Source organism: Epinephelus lanceolatus, chromosome 23 (genome assembly GCF_041903045.1).
Source record: "Epinephelus lanceolatus isolate andai-2023 chromosome 23, ASM4190304v1, whole genome shotgun sequence".
In the NCBI taxonomy this organism is placed as follows: Eukaryota; Metazoa; Chordata; class Actinopteri; order Perciformes; family Serranidae; genus Epinephelus; species Epinephelus lanceolatus.
Genome location: NC_135756.1, coordinates 14,072,824 through 14,099,632, shown reverse-complemented (window position 1 = coordinate 14,099,632; position 26,809 = coordinate 14,072,824). Strand labels below are relative to the sequence as shown.

Here is a 26,809-nt window from a genome sequence, read left to right as displayed (position 1 = left end):
TGACCCTTCACAGCTTTTCCCAACGGCGTTTGAGCCACCAGTCACAGGTGCTTTAACAACTCTTCACAGCATTTCTCAGCAGCATTTGAACCACCCAGTTCCTGGTGTTTTTACCAACCCTTTGTGGTGTTTCCCAGCAGCATTTGAACCACCAATTCAATTCAGTTTTTATCAACCCATCATGGTTTTTCCCAGTAATGTTTGAAACACTGATTCCTGGTGTTTTTACCAACCTTTATGGTGTTTCTCAGCAGCTTTTGAGCCACCCAATCCCTGGTGGTTTTACCAAACCTTTGCAGCGTTTCCTAGCTGTATTTGAGCCCCCGATCCCTGGTGTTTTTAGCAACCATTGCAGCTTTTCTCAACGTCCTAACCTACCAAACCTTTGTGGTGTTTCTCAGCAGCTTTTGAGCCACCCAGTCCCAGGTGCTTTAACAACTCTTGGCAGTGTTTCTCAGCAGCATTTGAACCACCCAGTTCCTGGTGTTTATACCAACCCTTTGTTGTGTTTCCCAGCGGCATTTGAGCCACCATTCCCAGGGTTTTTTACCAACCCCTTGTGGCACTTGTCAGTGACGTTTAAGCCACCAAACACATGTGTCTTTTCTAGTGGCTTATGTGTGGGTGTTTTAGGTCAAAACGCAATCTTTTCCTAACAATAACCAGGCAGTTGTTGTCGCTAAACCTAACCACACGTTCACCACAGGGTTGTTGAGAAATATAGGATATCCGTGGTTTTCAAAACATACAATGCAAACATTTTTTGGCAATTGAGTTGTCTGACTGCAAGAAGGGTGTATTTTCAGAGATTCAGGATTTCGAAGCAGTGGGTGTTCATTTTTGGGCTAATGCCTTACACAAGAAGGATAAAGGGAGTATGAGAAAGGAGGGAAAAGCAGAAAGATAAAAAGGACAGAAAGTGACTGTTTGTCTTCCACAAAGCTCTGTCAGACTGGCTGCTTATTAGATGCCTGCTTCATCGTCAGAGCCATCCCCCCAGTGGCTCAATTACATCCACGCTCCCATTCTCAAACATCCCCATCTTTTTTTTGCATCTCCTCTGCTTCCTGTAATGGTGTCAGCCTTGTCTCTCTCTAAGAACGGATTAGAAGCCCAAATTACTACTATCAGAGGAGGATTTAAGGTTTCAGCTGTCTCCCAGTGCTGGAAACCATTACTTCACAACATGACGAGACAGGGAGGAGGGAAAAAGAAATAAAGCAGAGTGTTTGCTGTCGGATACTTCGTTCGTGATGGTTTCGGTGGTATTAAGAGATCAAATGTGGATCCGCAGACTGGGTTCTGAGTATAAAAACATGAGGATGTTTACAAGACGAGAGGGCGCTGGAGTGGAAACTCCGAGATTGGATATTGAGCCCCGGATTCTCGCTGCTGCTCGCACACAGGCGTCCCGGGCCCCAGAGCCGGCATGAGGCCGACTCTTTGGTGTTTCAGTCAGAATGATGTAGCGTCCAGCATTGCTGGATCAATTTTCTGGACTTTCACTCAGCTTGGGGTGTTTACATGGTGTCAAGTTTATCCCTCGGTAAAAACAAAAGGATACAGAAAATAAACAGATTTATTCTAAAGCTATAGAAACAATATAGGCGTGCTTGAAATCCTGTGTTGCTGAATGACAAGTAAGGTCGTTGTAGAGAAAAAACAAACCCTGATATGCTTCTCCTTAGGTGTTATTCTTTCTCTTCCCCTGTTGATCAAGGGTCTGGCATGCAGGCTGCATGACATTAGACTATTAATACTGAGAGTTTCAGCTGAGATGAGAGGACTTGATGCAGCTACTGCCTGCTAACCAGCGAGACTGAAGAAGTGCTTTATGACAAACTGTTCCAATACTTTGACAACCCAAAGCATACAGTCTACAGGGTATTTATTTAAAGTTCCCTCGCTGCTTTTCTTTCTCAAAAGAACACAGAAGTAAGTTTGATATGAAAGTATAGACAGGACTCGGCAGAAAAAGCTTTAAGGTAAAATCTTCCCAATCTTCTCTCCATGAACTCCACCTGGGAAACGTCTTTAAGTTGGATTACAAACTCTTCCAAACTCCTTGTAACATCCCAACTGTGAGCTTTTCATCTAAACCTTGAATGGAGGTAAAAGTAGAAGTGAAGTATTAGTCAAGGACAGTTTGAGGTCAGCTCTTTATGAATACCCTGAAAAATATTCCAGTTTATCACAACTTTGGTCTTGTTTTCATAGTTTTGCTATTTCTATCTGTAATAATAAGACTGGAATCACCCAAGTTATTTATTCTACAAACATGACAACATTTAAGTGGGCAGTAAACAAGCAGCCAGGGAACCAGACAGGTTGTGAACAAGCCAACAGTTGAGCCAGTTTAGAAGTCAGTCTAAACTGTGATAAATCTATAAACAGTATGGGTAAAAGAGTCTCACTACAAGGTCAATAAAGTAGCTGTTCTGGAGCTTTCAACTGTATATGGAAGTTTTTCCAGTTGTCATGGTATCATAAATGTTAGAATTTCTATTTTTCTTCTTTAACAACTTCTTAACCAAAAATAAAAAAATACCATTCCAACTTACATCACAACTCATAGTGCAACATCTGTCAAAATAATTGCAAGATATATATATTTTTTTTTTTTTGCGTATCGTGCAGCTCTAATGATAAGTATATTTAAAGGCGCCGTATGTAAGAATGTGGCCAAAATGCTTACTACACTCAAATTCAAAATACTGCCGCGAGTTGTGTCCGCCCCCCGTTCGAGCAAGTCCGGCTTCTCTGCTGCTAACGCTGCTGCCGGGATACAGCAGAGGAGGAGCCGGCTGCTAATGCTATGTACCGGGACACTGCTAATGCTGCTTGCTGTGCTGCTAACGTTTGTTTCTCAAAAAAATCAGTCGGGTCGATGACCCACCTGCACATGGGCTACAATGTATGATTGAAAATGAATAACAGTTGAAAGTATTCGAAATGTCCATCCCTGTCTAGCTATGATGCTAGTTAGCCAACTTTGGCTAAAGCTTACCTGTCGAGGAGAAGAGTAGCCACTTCAACATCCGATTTCAAATTCTTCTCTGCTTTCAACCGTCTCCACTGTTCAAAAGCATCTCCTATATAGACCCTCGCTTTGCCTCGAGTTTTGTCTTGGCGTTTTTGGGAATCATAATGAGGTTGTTTAGGTTTTGTTGCACCGTCAGCCATTGTAACTCAATCGTAACTGTAACTGATGCTGAGACTCTACTGACTGCGTGACTGGTAGACAGCGGTGGGTGGCGCAGCAGGCCAAAACACAAATTCAAAACATAAATATGATTTGTGGGCCATTAATTTTTTTTTTAAATGCGAATATTCTGGCTGTACTATTGTTGTCGGTGAGATCAGTATGTTATATGAACATTATTCCTTAGTCTCTGTGACATATTAGGATGATATTACAACTATTTGCTTTAGATTTCTTACATATAGCTCCTTTAAATTAAATAAAATTACTACTAATAATAAAGACTTAATGTTCTAACATTTTAATCCTCTGACTGCTAACGTTGTTCGTCAGCTCTGTTTTGAATATGAGAGCCTCTTCAATCAGATGTGTTACTACAGGCATGTTAACTTTGGTGTTGTGCTGCTCGATATAATGAGAATAAACAAAAAATATTAATTGAAATTGTAAATCCTGAATTACCTTCATTTTACAATATATTGTCTTAGCTTCACATATACGAAATGTCCCCAAATGATTACTTTAAATGTTCTGCCTAAAGGCCACAAAATACGCCCCTATTATTTCTAATGTCGGCACATGAAAAAGCTAATGCAGAGGTGGAGGAAGTACAGATCTTTCAGTAAAAGTAGTAATAACTTTGCGTGGTTGTCTGTTGATGAGCTGCACTGCTACGTGTCAAGTGTGTGCTCGGGGTCGCCTTTGCTGTGTGTCACATGATGCGCTATGCCACGGTGGCGCTGGTGTGTTTTCAGCTTAACCAAATTATTTGACCAGCACATTATAGGGTTACTATAGGATTTGCAGTTTGGGATTGGAACCTTGTGTCAATGAATCGGGTTGGGTTGCAGAGCTTCTTGGTTGTATGTGCGGCAGTGGTGCACGTTGCGGTGCCAGTGTAAGAGGAGGTGTTGAAAGTCAGATCTGTGTAAGACTCTTGTGTCTCTCACCCGATCTGACTTTGTTAGATGGAGAAGACATGATGGCCAAAACTATGGAAAATAGACCCAAATTGTAGTGAACCACAATGGTTCTTTAATAATTCAGTCCAGAGTGTGAGTTATAGCTGCTCCTCATTTAACAATCTTGATTATTTCATTGGTTTGCTGATAAATGAGACCCAAGAGGCTGTGATATTTATAGTTTTTGAGTGTTAAAGCATATTCACTTCCTGAGCCCAATCGTCCTACGATTGTATTAACCTCGCTGAAGTATATTAAACCTCTGCACAACAACTAAAGGCCAGAGGCTGTGGTTTTAAAGTGTAGAAACAGTCGCACACAGCTGGGCCGAAGGGGTAAATGTGGTTAGAGGTAAGACAGCGCTGCTTTTACGCTGAGTCATGCTCTCTATTTTGGGACTGTGTCCACTTCCTTGTGTTCACCCCTCAGATTGGACAGTTGGCTGTTAACTGGCAGAGCGAGGCCATTTGGTTTTCTTCTAATGGTGAGTCAGAGTGCTCTGTAAAAGTTGTTCTGTTTCTCTGACCTCTCTGAGGTGGCAAATAATGCTGAATAAATCATTGTATGGGTAGAGTTGTATGCCCAGGCGTTTGCAGTACACAACACTTTCTGTGTAATCCACCCTATTCATTTTCGATTGGAATAATAGCAGACAATGAATTGTTTGTTCATCATAACCTATCATATTACTCTACCCTAGCACTACCCCTCATAACAATGTGATCAAACTAACTGCTTTAAAGTAAAACATTTTAAGGCTATATTTGGATTTTCCCTCCGTTTTTTTTTTTTTTTTTTTTTTTTTTAATTATTATTTTATTCTGTCCAAACAACTTAAGTTTTACAAAATTTCTTCATCCACACTGGGTTGCAACTAAAGATGTTTCGCCTAAAAGTGTCTGAAAATCGTGAAAAATGTTGATTAGTGTTTCCCAACGGCCAAAATGACATCATCAAATATGTTATTTTGTCACACAACCCAAATATATTCAATGTACTGACATAGAGGAGTGAAAATATCTACATTTAAGAAGCTGGAATTAGAGAATTTTGAGAGATTTTTTTTTCTAAGAATCTACTCGAAACAATTAATCGATTATGAAATTAGTCGGTAATTGATTTAAGAGTTGACAACTAAACAGTTTATTGTTTGCAATGCTAGTCCTCAGTAAAAGATAGTAAAGTGTAAAGGCAAATATTACATTTTTCAAAACACCTATTTGAGATCTCATTGCTATTGATTCCCCTTCGATATAATGATGAAGCAGTGCTAACAAAACAAAAACAAACCTGTAGTCCGCCATTGTTATTGTTGTGTCTGATGTATGCTCATTACATAAATCAACAATGGGCATAGGCAAATTTAGGAGATGATGTCATCGTCCACACAGGCACAAGAGTTTTAAAAATCTGCGCCTTTGATTTTCTAAAATTTCCATTTTTGTGACCTAAAACTAAGGCTGCTTTCAGACCTAGAGTTGTCTTGCTTTGGTCTAAACTGCACCAGAGTTTGTTTGTAACCGGACCGAGACCACCTCTTCAAGAAGGTCTCGGTCTGGTTGTTTTGGTGCACACCCGAGTGTGACTACTGTGTTCACACCTGCCCAAACGAACCACACTTAAGGGGCAAACGAATATGAGTTTGACTGAACCGAACCAAACAAGCCAGGTGTGAAAGTCTGATGTGAGCACTGAGACTAAACCACAACAGTAAAGTTAATGGGTGCAAAACCAAAACAATAAACTGAAAGACGCTAAAATGGAAAAATTACACAGCTCTTGACTTATTGTTGATGTAAAATATTGATTAGTGCAGCTTTATACTTTAAAGTCTCAGTCTCTGCTAATTGTTCAGACACTAAATTGTCATCCAGTGCTTTGTCGTGCACTGGTCCATCACCCTGAGTGGTGGGTTGTATAACACACACACACACACAAATGGGTCACACCCACTTCATTACATTAAGAGCTGCACCTGTCCTGGTGACCTTTGACCCCGGGCAACCCCCCACTGCCCTCTGAAAGACCCACTGCTCTGGTTACATACAGAAGAGATGCATGCATGTACACACACACACAGTCACACACGTGACAGCTGTCCTAACAGAGGCAGCTTCTTTTCCCGTCATTAGGGGAATGGAGGGGGGCTACTCTGGCTACCCATCAGCTACATGGGTCAAGCACAAATGAAGATACATGCCCACTCATCCTTGTGAGGAATGAGCTAACTGAGCAGTCTCACGTACTTTCTGACATATATTTTGTCTTGTGGGTGTATTTGTGTGGTCTGCAGAGACGTTGTGTGGCACTATCTGTGCTTATATTGACAGCGCTCACCAGCACCTCATCTAATTTCACACCATTTAACCCACTGGCACATTTGTGCCTGTGACTGAGGACATGGAAAGAACTTGATGAAATTTTAATGTCATCTTTTCAGCATTCGGAGCCCTCATATCAAACGATCTGTTCGTCTAAACTCCAACCAAGTGTGTCTCCGACTCTCTGTAGTCAGTGAACCTGTGATGATCTGTGCTGCGTGAACCTTGAGTCACATTTCACTATCGCAAACAACATGCTGAGGTAGACAGGTATCACAGCTTCTCATCTCAACTCCTACATGTATAAAACTGGTCCAAGAGGGCAAGAGTGGGTGTGTTTAAGACCGGCTCAACACAGAAAAATGTGTGTGGAATCACCTACTGTAGTGATTTTGTGATGAATGAGTTACCTTTCTTTAAAGTCTATGTCTGTTACTCCTAGCCTTGCCTTTTTCTGAAAGAGCTACTGTAGTTCCATGCATATTTGCTAGTCCACTTTGGCAGATATTTCCCACCTGGCAGAATGACCTGCCTCCCTTAAAAGCACTTTGATTTAATTGTATTTCATCCTGAGAGAGCCACTGCTGGCTGGAGTTATCACAGTGGAGTTTGGAGTACTAGATGCCGCCAACTGGTCAAACACAAACCTCACTGCTGCTGCAACATGTGGGCATTCATTCAGACTCCCAGCAAGTGCTAGTAGCCACTTGTGTCACTGAGAGAACAAAGGACAGGATTGTTTAAAGTCATTGACTTTGTAACAACAGATATGTTGCCAACTTCCTGGCTAGTCTGAAGAGTGACCAAGGGAGTGGGAGATAGAGAGTTCGGAAGTCTGGCAGGAATTTTGTAATCTTGTGGCAACAAAGTACTATGCAGGTGAAGTGATTATTAAAGATAATAAAACTCACTTTGTACTTATTGAAGTGGGCTGCAGAGGCTTCATAGGCAAGTCAACTACCAGGATGCTTCAAGAAATGGGAATTCGAGGCCAAGCCCAACAGGCCATCAAAGCCTTCTCTGGCACAGCCGAACAGGCAAGCCGGTGGCTATGGATCAAGAGGACAGACGCCTCTTGGGCCTTGAAATATCACTCACAACAGCAGGGTTCAAGGGAGTCAAAGCAAATGGGGCCGCACCTGGGACGCACGTTGTTGCCGATGAGCCCCCAAGAGGTGTCGTGGGCCTATCATCGAAACACCAGTAGGGGAGGTTACCTTCCTGATGACCCCAATGAAGCTTTTACCTTCCCTGAACCCCCACCCTGGGGTTTATAAGTGCGTAGGCCTATTGTCCGTCATATAGGTTTGGATTTATTTTGACAAGGTGCAGCTCCTAATAGAGTTTCACGTTTGTTTTTCTGCGACTAAGCGACCAATGAATTCTTGCCGACTACAGACCTTTCTAGTAGACGAACGTTTGGTTGACTATTAGGGGGCAGCCTTACTTCAGATGTTGCACACTGCGTTCTTACAGATGGCCCAGTAAGCGAGTGAATCAATAAGTGACCACAACTGGCAACAAGAACAAAAGTAGGGGTCCCAAATGATTGCTTCTCAGAAACACCAGTCTGCTCCATAAGTGGGTGATAGTAATGACTCAGTGAGTCAAGTGTGAGAGAAAAGAGGCTTGTGGTGCCAGCAGGTCTCACACTTGGCTGAGTTTCACATGGCTCCTCACCCTTCCAGCCCTGCAGTCTGCAACTGCTGTGTAGCCGAGTGGCTCTACATGGCTCACCAGCCATTTTGGAGGCTTCCTTCCTCTCCTCATTGCCCCCCTCTCCAATTTCCCCAAGGAGAGGGACAGAGAGAGCGTGAGAGGTGGGGGCAGAATAGGAGCTGAGCATGGGAGGGGATAATGATGCTATCTCGTTTTTCCATATTGTGGTCCAAGTTTCCATCCCCTCATTGTATTTTTTGGGGTAATTTCTTCATTAGAAGACATTTCCTTGGTCTGCCTCTGTTTATAAAGAAACATACAATCAACTCTGTCTGCACTTATGTGAAAGCCACACATCCTGGTGCTATGCTGGGAATGTTTGTCCTTTTTCTGGGGGAAAAGGAAGATGGTTGTTTGTGGAAGTGGCTAATCAGAACGCTGCTTAGCCTTTCTGTTTTTACCCAGGAGATTTTATTAAACCAAGATCAGAGAGATTTCAAACTTGCAGCACAAACTAAGCTGTGAGTTTTATCATATTACAAGCTGACCTCATGTCCAAACCTCCAAGCTGCTGCAGACGAGCGAGGGAACTAATCACTTTCTACCACAACCAGTGTAGTTAGGCACTTTTCCCTGGATCATGTTTTATTGTAACTGTAATCTCCTCACAAGTGACTCTGCAAACACAGGATTAGTGTCAGCTAACTCATGGCTGCAGCTATCCATATCGAGACATCCAACTAAACTTGGATCAGCAACTTGCGATGTGTTGTCACGGGTAGACCACGAGGCAATGGGCCACACTACCTCTCCTACACAGTGCAAGACACATAGCCTTAGAGGTCATTTTGTGTCTCTTTGTGTCTGTTTTGTGTCTTTTTGAAGTTTTTGTGTCTCTATGATTGTTTTGTGTATGTTTGTGGTTGTTATGTGAGTTTTTTCAGTTGATTGTGTCCGTTTAAGGTAATTCTGTGTCTTTTGTGGTTGTTTTGTGTCTCCTTGTGATTTTTTTTGTAGTTTTTTGTGTCTCTTTTCGGTTGTTTTGTGTCTCTTTTTGGTTGTTTTGTGTCTTCATGCATGCGATATGTGTTTTTGTGGTTGTTTTGCCCATTGTTGTAGTAATTTTTGTCTCTTTGTGGTTGTTTTGTTTCTTTTTGTAGATGATTTTGTCTGTTTGAGGTAATTTTGTGTCTTTTGTGGTTGTTTTGTGTCTCCTTGTGATTTTGTTTTGTAGTTTTTTGGGCGTCTTTATGGTTCTTTTGTATCTCTTTTTGGTTCTTTTGTGTCTTTCTGTGGTTGTTTTGCCCATTTTTATAGTAATTTTTGTCTCTCTGTGGTTGCTTAGTTTCTTTTTTCAGTTGATTGTGTCTGAGGTAATTCTGTGTCTTTTGTGGTTGTTTTGTGTTTCCTTGTGATTTTTTTTGTAGTTTTTTGGGCGTCTTTATGGTTCTTTTGTGTCTCTTTTTGGTTGTTTTGTTTCTCTTTTTGGTTGTTTTGTGTCTTCATGCATTCGATTTGTGTCTTTTTGTGGTTGTTTTGCCCATTTTTATAGTAATTTTTGTCTCTCTGTGGTTGCTTAGTTTCTTTTTTCAGTTGATTGTGTCTGAGGTAATTCTGTGTCTTTTGTGGTTGTTTTGTGTCTCCTTGTGATTTTTTTTAGTTTTTTGGGCGTCTTTGAGGTTCTTTTGTGTCTCTTTTTGGTTGTTTTGTGTCTTCATGCATTCTATTTGTGTCTTTTTGTGGTTGTTTTTGCCCATTTTTGTAGTTATTTTGTGTTTCTTTGCATTTTTTTTCCCTTTTTGTGGTTTTTTGGGTCTTTTTGGAGTAATTTTGTGTCTGAGTTGGTCGTTTGTGTCTGTTGTCGTTTTGTGCTTGTTTTGTGTCTTCTTTTGCATCTTTTCACAGTCTTTTGGGGTCTCTTTGAGGTATAATTCTTGTGTCTTATTTGGACATTTTGTGTCTGGTTGTGGTCGTTTTGTGTCTTTTTGCAGTCATTTATGTCTCTTTATGTCATGTGTGTATCTCTGAGGTCATGTTGTGTCTTTTTTGGTCATTTTCTGTCACTTAGAAGTCATTTTGTGTCTCTGTCTGGTTGTTTTTTCCAGTCTTGTAATTATTTTGTTTGTCTTTGTTGTGTTTTTGTGTCTTTGTCAGTATTTTGAGTCTCTTCCTGTGAGTATGTGTTATTTTGAGTGACATATTGCAGGTGAAGGCCAGGGGGTGCACTGACACTTTGGGCTCCTGTGCCTGCGCCCTGTAGGCCCATTCTGTAATCTGCCCATGTATGTTCTGCAACACTAAATGTCCCACACTTACAGTAGGTTTGATGAGCTGAAGCACGCTCAAAGAATCCTGTAAAAATGACAATTAATTAATGAATTATTGATGGAACATGGCATTGAGCATCTCTTCTTTGATGGAGCATAACCATACACCCACACACACTCACTGTTTTCACATTAGACACCTGTTGTAACGGCCCACCCCTCTTGCTTAAGGCCAAGTGGGCTTATTTGAAAAAGTCACGTGCGTAACAACCCTAATACACACCTGCTCGCTATGGCCAGTGGACCTTATCTCAACCCTGGAGCTGGCTCCATGTACAGTAGTCAGCAGACAACAATCCTCAGTGAAAATCCACTTTGAAGTCATTTGTAGGAGATTATACCCTCTTATTTTTACATGCACCTGTGTGTGTGTGTGAATATATGCAGACATGATTGTGATGGCAGGGTTAAAAGAGCTATGTGCTGACAGTACGCACATCCTATATCTGCCCTCAGCCACCGGCAGCTGTCCCTCAGAAGGCTAAATATACTATGTGGCAGCTATGCAACACGTCTCCAGCGTGAGCTAACCCTGCTCACATTACACTGTATTTTTTAAATAAGATAACATGGACAGGGTTCGTGTGTCAAAGGCCCCTCAGCAATGTGGGAGGTGAAGAGGTTAATTCACACTGTGGGGGAGAAAGGGTCATTTTCTTTATGGATTATGTCATGTATTTTTAATTGGCTGTAGTAAAGGAGCTGGGGTGGGGTGGGGGGGGCTCGCTGGTGTACAGTGTATTGTTTTCAACTGTTATTTGCAGATGAGCAGCAGCAGGTTGACAAAAGGGATTTTATTACCTGTGGACATTTCTTTGCTCCATCAGCACTTGATTAAAGTTCTTCAACTAGAAAAAAAAATACTTTCAAATTTCAGTGAGTTCAACTTAGTTTAAAGGAATAGTTCAACATTTTGGGAAATGCTTTTTTTTTTTTTTTTTTTTTTTTTTTTTTTTTGCTTTTTTGTTGAGTGTGACATGAGAAGATTGATACCAATATTACATCTGTTTTATAAATATGAAGAAACTGCTAGGAATCAGTTAGCTTAGCTCAAGCACTGGTAACAGCTAATGTTAGCCTAAACCAAAAAACAAAAAAGACACATTTTGGTGCTTTGCCCTCAGTAAAAACACAATGTGACATTTTAACACTTGCTTTTTGTACAGTTTGAACAAATAAAAATGTAAATATAATAATAAGTATATAATAAATAATGTCAAAAGACTGCTGCAGGGATGATTTTTTTTTTGTATTAGCATCGCTAACTTCCATTTTGGATTATTGCAGAAAATTAAGTCTGTGGCAAATGAGTTTATGGTACTTACACATTTTGTTCAGCAAAATAATCGTAACATTAACACCACCTTTATGATATTTGAAACATGAATGTAATTGCCAGAAGTAAAAAGCTAACATTAGGCTATGCCCCAGCTATTAGGCTAAATTAACTATGCTATGGTTGCCTAACTTTTTTTTTTTTTTTTTTTTTTTTGTAAAGATATTTTTTGGGGCATTTTTAGCCTTTAATGGATAGGACAGACAAGTGTGAAAGGGGGAGAGAGAGAGGGAGTGACATGCAGCAAAGGGCCACAGGCTGGAGTCGAACCCGGGCCACTGCGGCAACAGTCTTGTACATGGGGCGCCTGCTCTATCCACTAAGCCACCGACGCCCCAGGTTGCATAACTTTAAGGTTGCCACCATGACAAGAGTGTAAAGCCACGTTCAGTGTGATGACATTCTCTTGACTCATTTAGCAGCTTGTAAGCAAGCTTTTTTAACACCTAAAGCTCCAAAATTCACAAGTACTATATTTACTGACGTATTTTATGTCTGAGAACAAAAACGTGAAAGTCTCTGAAAGTGAAAATGTGTAAGTTTGTATTAACTACCAACTTCATCTCAGGCATCTAACCGTCAAAACCCATTCAAAAGACCCATCAACTTCAAGACGAGAGAAGCATGAGTTAAGCACTCATGCTTCTCTCGTCTTGAAGTTGAATGCAAACTCTTCTCTGGGTGTTAGCGATCTTTCCTGCAGCACTCTATTGGTAACTTCAGAAATGCTGTTAGGCAGATTTTGTCTGCGTGTGACAGAGCCAGGCTAGCTGATTCCACCGTTTCCACAATTTTTTTATAAGCTAGGCTAAGCGGCTCCCGGCTGTTTCAAATCTACAGACATAAAAGTTCTATTGATCCTCTCATCTAACTCTTGGCAATAACAACCCGGTCTCACTCCAAAGTCGGTGAAATCCGGTGCTTGGGCAGTGACTTGTGACGTCAGACACTGACAAAAAAGCTTATTTTGAAAGAAGTCAATGCATGTAACAGGTATAACTTGACACAGCGTCCCAGAACATCGACAGCCAACGTACCCAGGGTACCTTTCCCGTCGTATCTAAACATGGAAAGTCTATGGTCAAACATCGATATCTGACGAGATCAGAGTGAGAATGTGCTGGCAGTAAAGTGAAGAAGTGTATTTTTAAAATATCAAGCAAATTAATATGTGATAAGTTGACTTGTCTAAAACAAGTTCAGCACATCCTACATACACTGGCCTCAGTCTACCTTTTACATTTTAGAGATAAACATAAATAACTCTGTACAGTGCGCGTCAGGTCATCTTTCACCTGCCACGTAAAATGATTCACTGGTGTTTTGACAGTGAGGGCTTGGATACGGTTTCGCGTAGACATCATGTACACTCACGCACGCACACACATAACCTGAACTGAACTGAATATCACGAGTTCCATATAAGGGAACGGTGTCCTTGGAATCCCCATGTCTAAGTTACAGGGCATAAAGTTGATTTATAACAGTTTAGACACGCTTTTAATTACTGTTTAGATGTGTTCGTGGACACATGCAGACACTCACAGAGAGGTCACAGAATACTACTGGTTATACTGATGCTACGCTGGAATGCAACAGCACTAAGATTATTTTTCACTTGAATAAAGAAATCCAATATTGAGATTCAGTTTTGTAAAAAGGTTCCTCATCTTCTGTATTATTAGTGTGACATTGTACAGTATAAACTGGTCTTTCATGTTAGTCTGGCCCAGGTGATGAAATGATGCATGAACTGACTTGTAAAAACCTTCGAACACAGAAAAATATTAGAACTTGTGCCTTCAAGACTTGTACACATGTAGTACACTCATCTTAAGTTAACCTTTTGACAGATCTGGGGCACCCTGGTAGCACCTTAGTAGCTGACTGGGTGAGCACGTATCATTAACGCCTCGTTTCCACTTGCATATGTGAACGTAGACGAGGCAACCGGTAATCCATGTTAGGGGTTGAAGGGGGGCTGGAGTCTATCCCAGCTGACATTGGGCGAGAGGCAGGGTACACCCTGGACAGGTCACCAGACTATCACAGGGCTGACACATAGAGACAGACAACCATTCACACCTAGTCTGCTTTTCTTTGGATGGTGGGAGAAAGCTGGAGTACCCGGAGAAAACCCTGACACGGTGGGAGAACACGGGGAGAAGGGGGTTTGAACCACTGCACCACCCTGCCACCTGTGCTGTTGTGTTTGAAAATCCAACGATAACTTCTGTTTTTACAGTTTCTAGTCATAATAACTGGTAATGGGGTGTTTCTCACCGTTTGGTTTAGGTTTTGTTTTTGTAATGCAGCTCTTGTGATTTGAAATTTGTGTTCTGTGACATTGTGATCAATCATTCAGCCTTTATTTAAAGTGAAACAAAAGTCTAAACTCTATCTCTTTCCCTTTCTGTCCTCTGTCTCATCAGAAGAATACATTAACCAGCATCTCGCCCCCGAGCATGGGACACTCATGCTGACATCCACGAATAGCTCTCGCCTTATTGCACAGCTCATGTGGAGTAGAGCAGTGTATTCACTTGACTAAACATTATTATTTCATGCTTCCCCTCCCTGAATCTATACCGCTTTTTTAGCATATTGTGATAGTAAGCAGTAAAGCTCAGGTCATGTGATCGTGCGTGTTCAACCTGAATGAGATCGGAGCCACTCAGCAGATTTGATTAGGCCGTGCAGGCCAATGGGAAGCTTTCCATTAAATGAGGATTGATTGGCTAAGTGATTATTTTTTGTGTTCTAGGATAAAGGAATGGGTGGACCAGATGCAAAAAGAGTTGATCACATTAACAGACACAGCCAGTGGAATTGACAACCTAATAACGGTAAGCATGACTTTATGTTTTTGTGTCTCTTGTTTTGGACCAATTAAAAAAAAGTTTGTAACCATTGTATTTTAAAGTTGAACTGAAATTTGAATTCTCTTCACTTTTGATGTCAGGTGATATTAATAACAGGGCCATTAGTCGACTAGTCTCCTGCATGTTTACGATATTAATTGAATTATTAAATGATATGTTTTGGGCGGGGCAACACAATGGTTTGAGTTGAAGGTGTGAGAAAGAATATTATCAGTAACATTGTTAACACGTCACACACTGAGCGAGCCGCCTGTTAATGACGCTGTGGGCTAATGGGCATGTAGCTACTTCCATGTTTCAGATGATACGTCATGTTTGTAGTTGACCAATGAAGATGAGTTTACATATCACCTTGGGTTCGTCCTTCACCTTCTCAAAATGATCCCACACTTTGGATTTCCTGCCCGACATGTAATTAACTAGCCTGTGGAATAACCGCAGGTACCAGCCCTGGAAATACACATGCCCCGTCTTTAACCGCCTGGAAAACAAGAGGTCGGGGGCTTAGTTTCCTTTTTGGTTTATTCTCTAAATTGTCTCAGCTATGATTTCACCATGCTAACAGCGATAATGCTAACAGTGCTAATGCTAAAAGATGCTAATGTTAACACTGTTCATGTTAACCAAGCTAATGCTAGCAATTTTGATGCTAATTCTGCTAATGGTAATTATGCTAAGCTAACCATGCCTATGCAGATGCCTCCCCTTTGTATAGACCTTTCAGTAATTACAATAAATTTTTAGTTATTTCAGTTTCACTCCGTGTTCACAAAGTTGAGTCGGCAATAATTAAAGGAGCTTGAATGCTACATCCTGACTCTGATGTCTCTGTGAATTGGAGTTTGGCTTGCTGCCAAATTGTGGTTGCTACACCTCAAGGAGGACAGTAAATCTCTTTTGTAATGATGGTCTAAAAAATGCTTTTGGAGCCACAGGGGAGTTTTTCCACTGCAATACTGTGAGTGGCCACTGGGAAAAATTAGCTGCAATGCTAAGCAGTGTTCCCGGGGGCCTGAACCTAACTGACTTTCATTTGCACTGTTTTCGTGGTGCTGGCCATTTCGCATTTCGCACATCTCTGTGCGACCAGGGATCTCATTCATAAAACAGTGCATAGGATCCATACTCAAAATGTACGTATCCAAAAGCCAAAAATGACTTGCACTAAAAAATATTCAGCAATTTCTTCAATCGGGCTTCCACCTCACCATCTGTGTCTCCAAATGTTTGTAAGCATGGATCAAAGTTTCTCCCATCAAGTCTGTTTTTGTGGATCACAACTTATGTGTGGGAAGCAACGTACGCCTCTTTCAGGCCTCGTTTTGTGCATATGTAGTGTTTCTAAATGAGATTCCAGGTTGTTGCTGTTTCTCTTCCATGAGTCCAGTTGTGGTGAAGGTAAATGAACAAACTGTCAACACTCATTGACGTTCTGCAAGAAATGGGACTAATGGGACTAAGCGATGGCTAACTTTCGCTTTGAAGCTTGGTAAACTGCCCTTATGCCTGTTGGAATATAAGTAATATATTTTTTAATTTTTATTTTTAGTGCCCCCATATATTATATTATAGATTCACTAAGACAGAACCAGAAATATTAATTTTTGTAGGGGACACTGCCGCTGCAAACAAAAAATATTAAGTTTAAATATCTCCTTTTTGGTTATTATAGTTTGGACTACAAAAGAAAAAAATAAATAAAATGAAAGAAAACAACATAACGTGAAATAACAGAGAATATAATAAAATAGAATACATTGATAAAAACACCATGGCTATAATGATTTCTTAGGTTAATTAATTTTCTTTAAATAAAACCCATTAAACAGATTGAGTATCGACAAGAATTATACTTAAAGTTATTGCTTTCCTTACTCTCACTAACCCTCCTTGTACGACCTCAGCTGTCACAACACATCAGCGGTCTATATATAGTATCTTCTCATTAGACATAGCGCTGCATCATTTCATTTCATTCTGCCAGCCCAATGTACACGCTCAGATAAGATCAGCGTCACGACTATACAGTGACGGCCATAGTCCTTGCACACACACCCACACACAAGCCCACATCTGACAAGAAGAAGAAGAAGCTTTTTAGATCCACATTGATTGACATAATGCATCTGGCACTTTTGCTTCCCGCTCCCTTCGAGAATATAATCAGTCTGCTTCAAAGCCTCACGCAAATCATTACAAAATGCATTTTTATTTGATGTGGTGGCATGACTTGTCAGCAGAAATGAGAATTAAACTCATCTGGTGAAATTTTGTGTAACTGAAGCCTCTCAGACTGTTGCTGTAACAGGAGCTGATGCTTTTGGGGACACCCTTGTTTAAACCAAGTGTACTGTACACAGCATGCACAATTTAAAAGGAAGTGTTATGAAGCTTGTGAGTTAATAATACATGTGGAGAAATTATCCAGATTGCCTGTGCGGTTCATCCTGTAAATTACAACTGGAGCGCTGTTAATGGTAAACACAAGTGCTGGACTTTTATGCGCACAGTTGTAGCCCATCTTTTGTTATTTAAGACACAATATAATGGACACTGCGTCCAATTACAACACACAGATTAAATATAGAAATTCCAAGAAAATACTTTGCAATAACTTGATGCACATCTAAAAATCAGTAGTATTACTCTTGCACTAAAGCAAAAAAAAAAAATCCATCGGACGCCTGGAGGATGAAGACAAATACATGGACGCGCGTGAGTTCTGTGGTTTGAATGTCGGACAACGAATTCCCTCCAGGCTGCTAAATAATTGGCTGTTTGGCATTTGTGTTTCTTATTTCTTTTACTGGAGCATATTCCATAGCGCAGTAAATGGTCTTGTTACATAACCTGACATTGCAATTTAATCAGTGGACATGTAGATTCTTTTTTTTTTTTTTTAAATCACTGTGCTTTGGTCAGTGAAGACTGATGAAGAGTAGAGGATGACCAGTGATGCAGAGTAACATCCTCAGCCTCAGATACAGAACAGTATACTGGGGATAGAAGATATCTTAAGACTGAAGGACTTGAGGACGATTGGTTTTAATGCTAAGAAAGTACGTACATGCTGCTCATAATTTTGAGGTACTTGTTTGTTTTCTGAATTTTACATAGAAATGTTGGCTATTTAAAGCCAACTAGTGGTTGAAATCATGAGGTTTGTACGGAAGTACCACACTCTGTTTTTTTTTCCGTAAAAGCCCTTTTGACTGTTTTACCTGTCTTTACCCCTCCATCATACCTATACTCGTCATTATTAGGGCTTATTTTTAACCATTTTATTCCAGTTAGGCACTCTGTGACCATGCTTTGTGAAAGGTGGTACATTAAATATTCATTCAGGAACACTTTAGTCAAAGAAAACTTTATTTCCATTTGTAGTATTATCTTTGGTCGTATGGCTCTGTTCTGGGGCCTCTCTGCTTTACCTAGGCCTACACAGAAAGCCTCTTCTATGCACCTACATGGACACCCTAAGGCGGAGAGAGCACACCTCTCTGCCCTTCCATGTGCAAATGAGCAAAGCCAGAGGCAGAAGGAGCAAACCTCCCTGCCCTTCCATGCGCCTACACGGAAAGCTTAAGGCAGGAAGAGCAGCAGCAAAGACCCCCCATTGAATAGAAGAGAGCAGCATCAATGACAAACAGAAATGACATTGATAGTCAGACACAGCATGAAAAGGAGGAGCTGGGGTGGAGCCGTTTTGCAAAGCAGCTTGCAGAGGAAGCAGCAACAGTAGGCAGGCCAGAGCAGTTTAAATAGGGCGCCCTGAATGAGATTCACCAATTGGTTGTATAGAAAGGAATCATGTGATCTACTCTCTTCCATCAATCGTTGTGCTGGCCTGGCTGAATTCAAGTTTCTATTTAAACAGCTTAACGGCTTCTGCCATTGCCTGCTTTCTTGCGTCGATTTTCGTTTTTCTAGAAACACGTTACTCGTAGATTACCACAATAAAATCAGCAACATCTTTCCACCTCAGCATTTGACTTAATAATCTGTAAAACGAAAAATTGCCATACTTAAGTTAATTCTTTTATTTTCTAATCATCATCATGCAACCACCTCATTTTAAACTGGACCACTGCAGTGGCACAGTTGGGGTGCCAATCATCTGGTAAAAAAAAAAGTACATACAACTTGAATCAACACTGTATGGCCTAATCAAAGACATGTAATTGCATAGTGTTCCCTGGTGGCATAAGGGTTAAGGCACCAACTGCTGTGCAGCATTTTGGTGACTGATAAGCCTTCAAACTCATACATCACTAACTCTAATTGGCCTTCCTGGGTTGTATTACCTTGTCTCATTGGTACCTAAAAAACCTAATCCTCCACCAAGACAGCCTGTGGCCTTTTTTAATGTTTTCAGTCTGAACGACACCTGATTTTTTTCTCCTCTGATTGTCTCAGGTATATCGTCAACACAGACCTCACTTCAGCGTGGAAACCAACAATGCACGGGAACTGGTGGCGACGGCTGCTGGGAATATAGAGAAACTGCTGGCTAACCGCTCCCAAGCCCTGAAGGTAAGTGTGATCCCCTAACACAGAATGATCACGTGTCAACCCTGCTTCTTGGGCGAGAGGAGAGGTTCGGTTTTGGCACCTTCTTTTTACTCAACGTGACCATTCAAAGCTATTAATCTCTTTTGTTTGCGATACAAACAAAAACAACAAAACAAAAGCAAAAAAAAATGCAAACTCTAGTGTGTTTGTGACACCAGATCCAGTGTGTCTCTCCTAGCACAGTGCCCAGAGCCCAAGGAAACACACAGAAACAATCTGCTCCTCCTCATTTCACGTCAGAGCAGACACTGGAACACAGCCACCGCTCCAGGCCATACACTGATCCAATATAAGCAGACATCCTCCAGCTAGATGACTTAATTCAAAGTTACCAGTCTGGGTTCAAAACTGCCAAAAAATGATACTATTTCATTGTATGTGTATTTGTTGGATCACTTTTTGCTGTTTTGAAATAAAATTGTCATAGACGACCTCGTTTAGTTTCAACTTTAAGGAATCCTTCATCTTCCTGTGACAACTGACGCTGAGTCTGCCCACATATATAATCCATACCTGCTGCCTTCATGGGTCATTGTCTGAGCCAGACAGAAAGAAAATGCTATAAGGACTACACTTGGCAGACAGTTTCATTTTGTAGTAAAGTGTTCCCGATAGTGTTCACCACAAGTGGCTGAACTCTTCTGGTTGAATGGCTGACGAGACAGTTCATAGACCTTGATAGAGCTGTGAGGTGGTGTCAGAGTTTCTGGGTGAACCACACAGCACACCTATAACAGTTCATACTGCACAACCTTTTGAGAAACCACAGAACATGTTAAGTACAACAGAACATTAGCCATGCTGACTATGTTGCTGTAGACAAACAATCTTAATCAGTAAGTTTGATCCACAACTTTGGTCTTGACTGAAATATCAACTACTTGATTGATTGCCAGGGAATTGTGTAGAGACATTTATGGTCCCCTGACTTTGACTCTAGCGCCACCAGCAGGTTGATGTTTTTGGCTTTTGGTAAAATGTCTTGACAACTTTTGAAAAGATTGCCAGAAAGTTTGTACAGACAGTCATGGTCTCCAGAGGAGAAATCTTAGAGCCTGTTTATACCAGGAAATAACGTGTCGACAGTGCTCAAAACAAGCGTAAATGACCACCAAGATGCTTTGTGTTCTGATCACACAGACCATTTGGCAAGGTGATATAGGATGCATTTAACCAAATAACTTTGGTAGCGTACATGCAAATGTGTTCTGATGCTTTCCATACAAGGACGATGTCATCATTGCAGTACGTGGTGATTGTTTTGGTGACAGTGCGCAAACACTCTATAACTTGCCCATTTTATGACATGTTGGATGAAGTTTTGGTTGATTGTCCATTGTTTTGCCCTCTGAAAGGAGATGTGAAGTGAGTATGCTACCAAGACTGTGGACGTAATTGACTCTTGGCTAAGTTTGCTTAGTCCCACAGACTGGCCAATCATAACGTAGCATCGGGCCAGCTAAGACCAAGGTCCGACAACAACACAGCTGTGCTCCATTGACTCTAATGCAGTCATTTCAGATTTCCTTCATTTTCAGGCTGGTTGTGTGGATTTGGAGCTAAATGTTGTGCCTGGGGCACGTCGTGTGTTAATGATACTCGTTACCTGGAGAGGTTGGAAAAAGATATACGTTTCTTCCCTGTTCCAAAACCAAAATCAAACCCTGAAAAGTGTAGGGTTAGCTAGCTAGCTACTGAAGATATAGCCTACTGAATGTATACACATGCTGCTTTTGCTTTTTAATGATTATAACAGTGAAACAAAGACTGACCCTGCTGTACAGGAACCAGTGAAGGGAAGCAGAGAAACTTTGCTGATATTCAACCAGCTCTGTGTCATCACAGTGTGCGCAGATGAACGTTGTTGGCCTTCCCCTGGGGCTTCCCAACAGTCCAGCAGTGGAGGTCCGACCACTGGCAGTGCCACGGGGCCAAAGCCAAACACGGTCCATCTGCACACACTGCGATGCCACACAGCTGGTTCAATATCAGCAAGTTTCCCTTTATATTCATTGTCTTGTGAGGCGATCAGCAGTGATGTGGTGGTTCACTTTTACACTGTGATCTGTAGCCTATAGTTCGGCTTTAGCTTCTAACTATCTTTGTCTTTTTAACCTGTTGTTGCTGCTGAGTCAGTTTGACATCCTGGATATATCCTTCAAACACAGACTGTAGACCCCTCTGTCTGCTTCTCTCTGGAGTCACTCTTTCATTTTTCCAAAAATATGATAATATTTCTTCAGGGAGTGCAGTTAGTTACAGTGTGGGCTCCATGCTTACTCTGACAGCTTTTTGGACCATCACAAAGGGGCGGGGCTTAGGGAAAGGTTAATTGTAACCTTTCCCACCAAAACAAAAGCCAGATGTTAGTGGGTCTTAATGGGTCTTTTCTCCAGCTGGAGGTGAGGTAAAATTTGACAGTGCTGCTCATGTGGTTACAGACTCTGAGTCTTGTTTCCATGTAGTTACAAAGGACAATGAGCTAAATTGATCTGTACAACCTTTCACTGCTCCTTAGTTTAAACACAGCAGTATTTGGCCAACTAGATTAGGATCTCGGGGCATTCCCCGGTCTCGATCAATCCGACTCCGAGAGCCAGAAATATCCAATTAAGTCCTGACAGCCTGTTGCCATAGTTACACACTCATTGATTAGTCCATCAATCCAGCCAAGCATTTTGTTTTTCTTACATCCCAATAATTGCCAGGGGATGAGGGACAATTAGTTTTTGGTGTTGTTGTGTCGCACCTTGGGAGAGAAACACGACTGCTCAGTGAATTGATGGCAGCGGAATAGAGATGTTAAACTATAGGCTGTGTTCTTACATTTCATCAACACCATCTGCTGTGTATTTCACCTGCGCGAATTAAAGGCAGTTGTTAAGCCCGTTGCTGGAAGTGTGAAAACAGCAAGGGGAGGCAGGGATGATTTTTTTTTTTTTTTTTAAGCCCAACACCATATGCTGATGTTCTTTGTGCCACTCAGAAAGTACTGCGTGTTTACTTGTCACTGCATTAGCACTGAAGAGGATATGGCCCGTGGTAGCTACTGTAAATGGTGTTCTGTATAATGAAGTGGAGTTGAGCCAACTTTATGGCCATCAATTTATGTAAGGGACCATAAATAGTTGGTGTGTCCACTTAGCTGAATCACAGATTGAAATGGAGGGAGGGAAAGGACGAGCACAGCATCTGTAACGTGCCTGACCTGACCTACACTAATCTAATATTTCTCCGCACAGGTTTCAGTCTATGCGGTAATGATCCCCTCCCTTTGACTCAACCCCTCCTTGTTCTTTCGGTTCCCATCATCCTTCACTTTCTTTCATCCCTCCCTCCCTCCCTTTTCTCTGTCCATCCCTTGTTCCATTTGGAAGGGGCTGATTACACACAGGATGAAGTGATCATTGTGTGAGAGGTTATAGCTTTCTGTCTGAGAGAAATTGAATGGCCTGATGTGTACGAGAGAGAAATGATGATGAGTAGAGGGAGAGTGGTAGGAAGTCCATGAGTGCACTAAGCCACACCTCCCATGAGGCAGCGTACAAAAGACTAGAAGCCTATTACAGACCCCCCCGTCCATTAAGATCTTGGCCTTTTAGTACACAATTCAACAGGCAGCACTCTCATCCTTTTCACACAGCACTGCTATGTGCCACGGTACATAAAAAAAGTTTCCACCTCCACATACTCTCACACTGAATTCTAGCTATTTTGTGAATAGACACTGCTAATGGCATTTTTGGAAGGCCTGTTTTTTCCTTAACCTGCCCATCTACTGTAGATATGTAATAACATATTGATAGTGTGATCTGTATCATGACATCCGGCTGAGCACTGCAGGAATAAACATTTGAATAATAGACCTATTTGGCATGGAAGCAGCAGAAACATGGCATTATCTCAGCCACCAAAGAAATAGTTGCCCCTTTCACGGCATAGGCTACGTTTTAACATGCCAAAGCAGGAAAGGCGCCGGTGTATATAATAACATTAAGAATGGCTCCATTCAATTAAGTGTCACAGTGAGCAATGTCAGTGAGTGGGCACGCACTAAGAGTCCTAGAAGTGGCTCAGCTTCAGGAATGCAGCATAGTTATTGCTTTTCCTGTTCCATATCTGTTTATCTTGATAAACCAAGCCAATAAGCCCATACATTTTAAAGGGACAGTTCACTCTCAAGACAAACATACATATTTTTCCTCTTACCTGCAGTGCCATTTAACAGTTTAGGTGGTTTTGGTGTGAGTTGCCGAATGTTGGAGATATCGGCCGTAGAGATGAGTCTTCTCTCAAATATAATGGAACTAGATGGCACTCAGCCTGTGGTGCTCAAAGCATCAAAAGCTAACATTTGAAAACTCAACAGCAATGTCTCTTTCTAGAAATCATGACCCAGTTACTAAAGATAATCCCCTGAACTACTTTCTGTCTACCAAACTACACCTGGCAACTGTATCACCAGACAGAAGGAAGTGTGCATCTACTGCTAGCTCACCAAGAAAGACCATACCTTTTTGTAGAGCACATAACATGATAAATGATACAGATTTACAATAAAAGACTAAAGAAAGACGATATAAAATCCATCCATCCATCCTTTTTTCAAACGCTTATCCGAAGCTGGGTGGTTGCTAGGGTAGGCAGGCTGAGCAAAGGTGGCATCCAGATCAGATGCCTGAACCACCTCAATTGGCCCCCTTCGACGCGAAGGAGCAGCGGCTCTACTCCAAGCTCCCTCCGGATGTCTGGGCTCCTTTACCCTATCTCTAAGGCTGAGCCCAGCCACCTCACACAGGAAATTCAACTTGTATCGGCGACCTCATTCTTTCGGTCACTACCCAGAGCTCATGACCATAGGTGAGGGTTGGGACAAAGATGGACCAGTAAATCGGAATTTTTGCCTTCTGGCTCAGCTCCCTTTTCAACACGACAGTCCGGCAAAGTGCTCACATCACTCCAGAAGCCCTAGGTGTCCTCAGGGTCCCAGAAGCTTCACATGCCACAAGCATTTCAGAGGGATATTTGGGCGCTGAGCCACAGAGTGATTTTTACACAAGCAGCAAGATTTTGAAATCAATTATCTGAGTGACAGATAACCAGTGTAAGGTTTTTAGAACTGGTGTAATGTGGTCATATTTCCTAGTTTTAGTCAGGACCCTAGCTGTTACGAAAAATCTACGAACAGACCCTTCCAGGAAATAAAGGCGTGGGTGAGCCTTTCAAGGTCCTGCTTTGACATAATTCCTCTGACTCTAGCAATGTGTTTTAAAAGGTAGTAGGCAGATGAAGTTACGGATTTGATGTGGCTGTAAAAATTTACTACTCGGCTAGCTGATGTTACAGCTCAGCCAAAGAGGACGCCATTAATATTTACATCTTGTGCTGGCACGAGCACAAACCTCTTGTCCAGGAGTTGATGCATGCTTCCTTCTGCATGGTGATGCGCTTGGTGCTTTGACCACCACAAACAGAGAGCCAATTAGTTCCATTTTATTCAAGAGAAGGCAAACATTTCTACAGCCGATATCTCCAACACTCGGCAACTCACACAAAAACAATGTAGACTGATAAATAGCACTACAGGTAGAGGGCACACCTATACTTGATTTGTGGGGGAACTGTCACTTTACCCTAGGCCAGTAGTTCCAGGTCATCTGATGGTTAAAGAAAGTAAATAGATCTTAACACACTTTTTTTTTTTTTTTTTGTAAAGCATTGACCTCTAGTGGCCTTGCACTGCAGCTGGATTCTCGTGACATCATGACATTATACAAAAATCCATCTTGTCAGGCTTCAAGTAATGTGTTTAAGAAAAAGACTTTATCAATCCCTGAGGGGAAATTCAATTTTTTTCACTCTGTTGTCATATACACACAGGCCCAAATTACACACATGCACACAGGACCTACACATTCATTAAATGGAGAGATGTCAGAGTGAGGGGGCTGCCTTGGACAGGCGCCCTGAGCAGTTGGGGGTTCAGTGCCTTGCTCACGGACACCTCGGCAGTGCCCAGGAAGTGAACTGGCACCTCTCCAGCTACCAGTCCATGCTCCATATGTGGTCTGTATGAGTGCTTGAACAGGTGACCCTCAGGTTCCCAAGTCTCTATGGACTGAGCTACTGCTGCCTATGTGTGAACCACCAGTGGTACCAACCAGCCTCCTGTGAGGAGATACTAGCAGCTACTGGCGTGGTTTGTTGTGACGACACAACAAATAGTGATGGTGGCTCCTAACGAGCTTAGCTTAGATGCTGCAATAGCATCACTTATATCTAGAGAGCATCTCTTAATTGAGAGGAGAGCAAAGAACGGCACTGATGGAAAAGATGTTTTCCTGACTGGCCTGTGATAGACAGTGATAGACAGATGGTTCATCCAATCACCTGCCAAGTATTTTTTGAAAGCGCCTGCCCTTTTCCAAACAGTTTCCAATAACAACTTGGCTCTGTGTAACAAACCATCTGGGGTGTCTGGTTATTGGCCTAGACCATATATTACTAAAATGGTTACTCCAAATAAAAAGCCAAAGCTGTAGGACTTGATACTGCATCATACTTTTCCAGTTAATGGTAGCAACGCTGAAATAGTATATTGGATAAAAACTGTGGTCAACATTGTCTGAACCAAGCTGGGTATCTTTCTGAAAATCATCAACTCATACTGTAGTAACACTATGGGTTTTTATATCATAGTCAAGTGGTGTGAGACCTGTGTAAAGCCAACTCAGGAGCAAAGTCACAAACCTGTGGTCAGATTATTGTGTTAATCACAGCCAAAAGCACAAACTTATTTTTTTCCGTTGTCATTGCTTTGGTGAAATGAATCGTCCTGGATTTGTCTCCAAACACATTTCCACAATTTTATTTTGTAGGAATTGAGACCAACCAATTTGTATTTTAAATCAGGGATATCCATTATTAATTGGTTAACTGCCAAATATATATTTGACCGGTTACAAATGGTGATCAGTAGGACTAAATTTGCTGCTCTTTAATTTCTCCAAAAATTTCTTTATTGATTTTAACACTGGAGTGGTCCCGTAGTACATTCAGATGCATAGATGAGGTACATCAGCAGTAACAAAGTACTGAAGAAAGGTTCCAGCTTAATTTCCACCCACCAGAACACCCTAAATTCACCCACCCAGAACAGAAAAACAACCCTTAAGAGGACACACACTCATACCCATGCACACAGAGGACACGCAAACAATGACAACAAACATAGAGTAAATAAGCAGGTTAACAACTGAAGTAAGGTAAACACATAAGTACGCTGCTCTTTAATTTACTGCATTGCACACCACTGAGGTTTGGTGGTGGCTACCCAGTGGTGCTGCTCATTCAGCAGTTATTACTAGTAACGCCATCCCGACCAAACAGCATTGCCATGGAGACAGTGAGCCCACCCTCCAGTCCCCTTCCAGGTCACCCCGGGGATTATGCGGCTCAGCTTTGAGCTGCTTATGTCCTTAAGCATCGGTAACTATGTGTTAACTCTGTCTGCACTGTTAGCACTGTCAAAACAGCTAGTGGTGCTAA

The 26,809-nt window shown here is 41.6% G+C and overlaps 1 protein-coding gene across 1 annotated transcript in view; it reads left to right on the top strand.

Moving 5' to 3' along the window:
- The window catches only part of cacna2d1a (calcium channel, voltage-dependent, alpha 2/delta subunit 1a), a 173,328-nt gene that overhangs the window by 14,505 nt on the left and 132,014 nt on the right, over positions 1 to 26,809 (top strand). Inside the window, exons 2-3 of the mRNA XM_078164982.1 lie at positions 14,572 to 14,653; positions 19,106 to 19,222. Coding sequence (XP_078021108.1) covers positions 14,572 to 14,653; positions 19,106 to 19,222 — 199 coding nt within the window. The remainder of the gene's footprint in view (positions 1 to 14,571; positions 14,654 to 19,105; positions 19,223 to 26,809) is intronic.